The 7,668-nt window shown below is 39.3% G+C and overlaps 1 protein-coding gene across 3 annotated transcripts in view; it reads right to left on the minus strand.

The window, feature by feature from the left end:
• Positions 1-7,668, minus strand: part of GFM1 (G elongation factor mitochondrial 1) — a 41,600-nt gene that overhangs the window by 501 nt on the left and 33,431 nt on the right. For 2 of the 3 annotated variants that reach the window (XM_073359551.1, XM_073359553.2), the window contains exons 14-17: positions 7,245-7,407; positions 5,851-5,995; positions 4,502-4,662; positions 2,929-2,982 (exon numbers count right to left, since the gene is read on the minus strand). In XM_073359551.1, the coding sequence (XP_073215652.1) occupies positions 2,929-2,982; positions 4,502-4,662; positions 5,851-5,995; positions 7,245-7,407 (523 nt within the window). Of the gene's footprint in view, positions 1-2,928; positions 2,983-3,763; positions 3,869-4,501; positions 4,663-5,850; positions 5,996-7,244; positions 7,408-7,668 lie in introns of those variants that run through there. The other variant, XM_073359552.1, reaches the window with a different exon arrangement.

Raw genomic sequence — 7,668 nt, forward strand, 5'->3', positions numbered from 1 at the left:
TGTAAACACACACATACTTGACAGTTAGATTGCACAATGTTCTGCAAAGCAATATACAGTAATAACTGCCAGTAAAGCATGAAGAGCCACGCAATGAAGCGTTCTGTAATGTAAGTCCAGATTTATTTCACATACAGTATATTTGTCTTGGAAAGCAGCCGAGACAAATAGTTTTATAACAACCAACTGACCATCACTGGGTTATAATTTTGCTTCCTCTTTTTTTGGAAAAGACTGATGCTGGTGTTAATAATGACCCACTCAGCACCTCACAGGTAGAAGTACCTGCATGCAACAGAATGTTGAGCTGCTATTTGTGAGTGATTTATGTACAGAAAATCTCACTTGGGAAGAGTACTCTAGTAATTAAGTCAACATACAGTCTTAAAAATTCATATTGTTAAAGATGGAGATCTTGCTTGCTGAAGTGCTGCTTTCAAAGATCTCCATTACCTGCACAGAAATTCAAAATGGGCAACACGTATTGGACTTGGAAAGTAGCTTCTATGCCCAAGCTTTTCCATTCTGACAGACACTAAGAAGAGTGTTAAATTCATGCCTTATATTATCACTTAAGATTAGGGAAGACATTTTTTTCCCAAAGCATGTGAAAATCATTAGCCTGCAATGACATAGCAAGTATTTAGGAGGTATCAAAATTTAGATTTTCATTTTCAGTGTATCAATATTTATTATTTGTCTTTTGTAGAAGACATAACTAAAAGCCCACCCATCTATAAACACATTTTAAATATGGAGGTGACCTCCTGTTTAACGTATCTTCCTGTCTCCCACCAAACATGCATTTATACAGCAACACCTGCTGGGGGCAATGACTCCAGCTACGTAGACAATGTAGGTTTCTGCACAAAATACTAGTGCTCTGGGGTTCAAAAGTGGCAGTATTATTCTCCTCAATTCTCACTTGCCCTGCCTTGACAACTGTCTCCCCGCCCTTTCCCCATATTCCCCCTTCTTGATACCCTGCATCATGGGCATAGAGTGGAATTGGGAGCAATACTCTATTAGCTCTATTTAAAAAAAAAACATTTTTTTGGACCATGCTTAAGCACTTCCAGAATAAGGATGGACTTATACACATGCATAAATCCCATGGACCTCAATGGAATAGGGATGCTTTCTTGAACCAGGGCCATCAGAACTTAATTGGGAGAAAAAATGGCAGAATTCTCCAAATTTCAGTCCTGCCAATACTGTTCCATTAACTGTTTGTTCCAAGTACTCTCCATTCCTTTCTAAAAGAAAAAAGTACCCTAGAAAGATTAGGCTTCTCATTCAGAATGTATGAAATATGTTGCTTTGATTCCTTCAGTACTCTATGGTACCCCTACCTGACTCTCTTCCTCAAAGGAGACAATACCTGTACATTTACTGTATATTCTAATCAGCTGAAAACTATGGGCCAGAGTCTCGGGTGGTATAAATTACATAGCTCCACTGACTTCAAAATAACTGTTGTTGTTGTTACATCAGCTGAAGATCTGGCCCTTTATTTCAACCATCCAACAATACCAACATTTTTTGCTTAGAAGAGAGAAATTTCCATCCCCTAGAACTCCACGAATCTGCAGTTTGAATATCAGCCAATTTGTAAACATTTAAAGTTTCTAAAATCATTAATTATTATTGTTAAAAGAACGTAATGCTTACAGGAAGTTTACATGCAATGAAACTCTGGCAAGAACATAGCAGCCTTGGATGATAACTATTTTAAGTACAAATGCATTATACAAGGATCTAGTCTTTCACGTCCTTTCTAAACTTCTCAACAGACATTGCTTCTAAGAGTTACTGGTACTATTAATTACTGGCATACAATTGCCAGCAGGTTGTATTGTTTTCTGTGGAAACTACCATCAACCCAGACAGACCAATGGGCACAGGCCTTTCTAAATTTGGTTACTCTGGGGAGGTCTCCCCTTTTAGAAGACCTGGCTTCAGTTGAATCTGGAGCCCTTCTCCAGAATGGTGTCAAGTTAGATATTGCCATGATATGCCACAGTGTACATGATGTGTAACTCTTTTTGGACCTTCACAGTGAACTGGACACCCTAGGGGACTGGCTGTTTGTATGGCTAAGCCATTCCCCTTCTAGCCCGATGGGAGGCAGTGCAATTTGCTTCCATCTCTGTACCTTTTTCCATGAATGAAACTCCCCCCATTCTATTCTTCTATGCCTCTACCGGTCTTAATTCAAACTACTTAAGAGTCATAAATATCAGGGTTGGAAGGGACCTCAGGAGGTCATCTAGTCCAACCCCTTCCTCAAAGCAGGACTAATCCCCTATTTCTGCCCCAGATCCCTAAATGGCTCCCTCAGGGATTGAACTCACAACCCTGGGTTTAGCAGGCCAATGCTCAAACCACTGGGCTATCCCTCCTCAGGGATTGAACTCACAACCCTGGGTTTAGCAGGCCAATGCTCAAACCACTGGGCTATCCCTCCCCCTACCCCAAAAGTCCTTCTTCTTTGTTGCCCTAATAGTAATTGAAAAACCCAACTATACTATCAAAATGTGCGTGTGCTCAACTGTAGATCACTTTGCCATAACCCACATCTTCCTTTTCTCCATCCCCTCTCTACCAATTATTATTCTCACTCACAATTGTTGTGTCTAATATTAAATTAATAATTTATCGCAGGCATCTTTGACCCATTTTTGTCCTAAAGTGTCTAACATCTGTACAGCTTCTGACTGCTGTAGAAATTAATAAAATTGAGTACTCTTGAATAAACTACATTAGCGATGCACATGTTTATATTATGACTCTACTCCCTATTTGGATTCTCTTTTCTACTGTTGCTGTCACCATTGTGACCCACTGATAAACACAACTTCAGATGCTTATTTCTGCAAATCCAATATTCTTCAATAAAAAGTATGCAGAGTTTATTTGCTGACTTACCTCTGTGAAGGATCTCAGTTCTGTGGCGTATCCAAACATATTATTCAGTGGCACCTGAAATCCAATTGAAATTGTATTATACATGTTATTCTTGTGCAAGCAAGAAATTTTTCAATGTAATTTTGAATTAAAGGCTCCATTCTCCTAATCTTTACTATGACATCAAAAAAGCCAGTTGGTAACACTTTAAAAATTATGCTTTGCGTTTAGTATTGATTTTCTTATATGGTTTTATAAATGGTGTTTATTTCAAAGCATTTATTTTCATTATGCTCAGCAGGAAAACAAGGACTTTCTCAGTTTAAGGACATCTCAGCTAGCTTAATGGCACAACCTCAGTACGCTGTAGTACCACACAAGAGGTCCCAGTTGGAAATATCTCTGGGCTGCAGGTTTTAACCACAGTTTCTGTAATAGCACTGAGAAGGTTCGTCCTTGGCTGTAGTTGCATTTAAACCATGTTCAGCAGTGATTTGGCTGCACATGTTACTGACACTCACTGTCAGCAATGGATTATTTTTCCTTAGGTAGGCAAAGCTATAGATGGAGATAAAGTACTGCCACGGTGGTTAAAAAATGTTTTTTGGGGGGTAAGGGATGAAAATGAATGACCAGGCAGCCAGAGATAAGGAGTTGTGCTGAGGTATTTTAACCTCCTACAACTGTTCAGAAATAAATTTAACCTGAACTAGCAAGACAATTAAATGAAAAAAAGGGACACTAATCAGCTTGAAAAAAATCTCATTTGTCTGTAAATCTGCAATTGTTACTTGTAACAACACTACAGGTTACTATAACTGGAAGAAGTTAGAGGAAGAAATATTTCTTCTACTTTTTAGGTAGTTTACTCTGTGCTTCTTCCAGGACTTTGTGTATAATTTGGTTTCATTGCTTCCACTGTATAGTTAGTTGGTCAGACCCTTCTCCTGGCTGAAAAGACCTTTGTAAACAACAGAGGAGAGGAAAAATCCTTTTAAAAACAAACAAAATAATAAAAAAAGACGTCTGGACATATTATTTAAAGTGTGCTCTACTAGAAAACTTAATTATTAGTTTTAAAAAGTAGAGCGTGTCCCTTTCAGTGAAGAGCTTTTCATCTATACCTCTCAATGCACAAAGCAGGGGAAGTATCAATATCCTTGTTTTTAAGATGGGACTGCTGGGCATAGAGAGTTACCCAAGATCATATAATGGCAGGGCAGGTAACAGAACTCAGGTCTCCCAAGTCCCAGTCTAATGCTTTATCCACTGCATGAAACTGCTTTGCTAAAATAGCGGAGACTTACAATAGGTTTAATAGTACAGTTCTACATGTTGCTATACAATGACATTTAACTTCTTCCACCAGGTCACACTTATCCCTCGGATGTGGTTTACTTATCAGACTAATATGGGCAAATTTGGAGCTCAGAAAAAGCAGCCATAGACTTAATAATAATGCAGGAGAGGAAACGAGAAATTGCTTCTGTTCATAACATAATTGCCTAAATATTAAAATAAAGTTTCTTGTAAATCAGCTTTAGGTCTGTCATTGAAAGGGGAAACAGGTTTAGGCACATTGAACAGCACATACATCAGCATACAGAGTGAAATAGCCATCTACTCCATCTTGTCCTGTGATCACTCCATGACGACGATTAACTCCCGCAATCACAGCTCCTTGGAATTCATTTGGTGCTACAATTTCCACAGACATAATGGGCTCAAGTATACACAGAGTTGCATTTTCCATAGCTGGATAAAAAGGAAGATGAAGTAGAATAGTCACATCCTTATGTTTCCCTCATCCATACATATTACACAGTCTTCAAAAATGATCTAACTCAGGCATGCAAAATTATATTCAACCACTAGCCCACCGGACCTGATCCAAAGCCCATTGAAATCAATGCAAGTTTTTCAAAGTGCTTTGGATAAGGCCAAAAGTGACAGGCAAGTGTGTCCATTTCCCATTATAATCATCATGACAGTAAAGGGTGAGAAAACAGATATTGCACCTGGGCTTGAAGATTTCCATGGCAGTTTTGAAAGGTAACACTTAGCTATAAGTTATACTTGTGCATGGACCATCATAGGAACTAGTGGAGAATCCTGGCTGTGATGACTTGATATTCATAATATTCTGGCGCACAGCAATGTCAAGGGCTTATATGATTAATGTTAAGTGTATTTCTTACATTACTGGAGAAGAATGTCTTGAATTCCAACCTCCCTCAGTGAGGACTTGCACTCTTTATATCATAGATTTTAAGGCCAGAAGGGGTCATTATGATAATCTTGTCCAGTGGTGCCCAAACTTTTCCTCTCACGCCCTCCCCTTATCAGTAATGGAATGTGTCCGCGCCCCGCCCCCCAGGCCAGGAGCAGAGTCATAGCTGGGGCCTGGGAGTGGAGCCAGAGCCGGAGCCAGGGGATGATGCCGCAGCTAGGGCCAGGAGCTGAGCCACAACCTGGAGCTGCAGCCAGGGCCAGGGGCCAAGCCGCAGCCACAGGCCAGGAGTGGGGCTGTGGCAGAGGGCCAGCAGCGGAACTGGGGGGATCACAACTGCAGCTGGGGCTGGAGAGGGGCTGGGGGCAGAGCAGGGCCGTGTAGTACTCCCTCCCCACCCCCTGTCTTACTCTTACAGGTGTCTATGATTACGGAAGGGGTGGTTCCCACAAAGATCTATGAAAAAAGGGTCCATTGTCTCTTTCCTACAGCTTCAGGAGTGAGGTCACATTCCTCAGATAACTGTTTGGAATTTCTACAAATCTTACACATCCATTATTCAACACAGGTTACATTTGGCTGACTGCCTCTGAATAGGAAAGGTGTATGAGTAGGGAAGCAAGCAAGGAGCATAAAAATGAAATCAATAGCTTAATTTGGTTTGAACAAAGATTCAATTATGAACATGTAAAACAGCACATCTTCAAAGATACCTTGTTTGAGGGCCCCTTCTCCTGCTCGGATGAAAGAGAATTCATTAGAATCCACCATGTGATGTGCACCATCTTCTAGGACAAACCGGACTCCAGAAATCTTGTGACCTATCAGAGGACCCTTTTCACATGCTTCATAGAATCCCTGTGGAGAAGTGTCTCAAAGTTAGCAATTTTCACCCCAAAATATAGCTTTAAAAAAGGATAATGTTAATGGTAGTGTGTAAGGAACAGTAAACTCCCTCCAGAGACTAAGCATCAAGTCTTTTGCTAAGAGAAAGAAAGCTTCACAGCAAGTATAATCCTAAACTAATTCCAGTCCTATTACTTGACAAGAAGAAAAAACAAGACCCAAAAACATAATACAGTAAAGGAAAGAATGTTTCTCCCTCAGAAGAGTTTGAAAGCTCTTTACTGGCATTTTCTTAGACTTTGGTTTGCTCTCACGTTGGAAGACGGAACAGGTGAGGAATTCAGGGCAAGTTTTATTTTTTTAAAATAATCTATTTATGTTTTTATAAGATTTCCCACGATTGTGGTATCTGAAGTATCATCCTGAATAGAAAGAGAATGGCTTGACGAGGCACACTATCAGTAAAGATGTCACCTTCATTTTTGATAGCATCCTTTTTTTTTTTTTTCTTGGCAGTGGTTGGCCAAAATCCTTCTTTTGTTGTGCGACTGAAGTTAGGGGTGCAAAACAGAAGTGTCCAAGAATGATCTCTTTGCATAATCAACAAGAGATTCAGAAATACAGCAACATAAAATGGTACAGCAGTGCTATGATGGAGACATTGCCATTAACATGCTAATATTAAAAGTTATATGTACTAAACTATACAGCCACATAAAAACAGACATACACAGTGGAGAAATTTGGGAAATTATTCAGGAAATTTAACTTAGCTGGAGTTTCCTGCACAAAAAGATCTCAGATATATCACACACACTACATTTTTTCAGAATTTGCTGCTGGTTAGACATAGCCAAAAGCAGATACATTCAGGAAAGGGGTTGTTCAAAAACCAGTCTCAATGGAAGTAGGATTGTTTTATTAAAACATTTGAAAAACAACTTGTTCTTTTTTGTTTGTTTCTTGTCTTACATTGAATCTCACATGCCAAAGATGAGGAAACTGATCTGTTTACATTGTCTTTAGTAATATAAGTAACAAGACCTTCTCAATTACATAGAAAACTGGAAATCTTAGGAATTGGGCAAAACACAGCAAAATCACTTTTAGGCTTTGATCCTGCCTGAACTTGAATCAACAGTAAAACTCTCATTCCCTCCAATGGGGCAAGATTGGTCTCCTCAGGGATGACAACAGGAGGAAGGTAAGAATTGTGCAATTGTTATGTCATAAATACAAAATATTAGAAAATATTCGTCACCTTTTCAACAGCAGGTATAAACTGCTTTGGGATGTTTGTTCCAATAGTTCTGTCTTCAAACTCCAACTGCGTGTAGTTCTCTGGATCCAGAGGCTGTAGACACCCTATTACTTTACCATACTGGCCTGCCCCACCAGACTGTCTCTTGTGAGTATAGTCAAACCTAAAAAGACAAAGCACTGTGTTATCTATCATAGAAGCTATGCTCTAGTCAGAATTCCAAAGGAATATGTCCCTTTACTGATATTTTGCCTTATCCTATTTAGTTATGCATAATCAAAATGGCTACACATTTCTATTAATCATTGAAACAATAGCCAAAAATATTCAAGGACCCACATGAGAGTAAAAACAGACAGGATTCTACTTTATAGGTCACTGCAGTCCAAATGCTCCAAAATAGTCTATATTAAAAACAAAACAT

This window comes from Lepidochelys kempii, chromosome 9, assembly GCF_965140285.1.
Source record: "Lepidochelys kempii isolate rLepKem1 chromosome 9, rLepKem1.hap1, whole genome shotgun sequence".
Taxonomy (NCBI): domain Eukaryota; kingdom Metazoa; phylum Chordata; order Testudines; family Cheloniidae; genus Lepidochelys; species Lepidochelys kempii.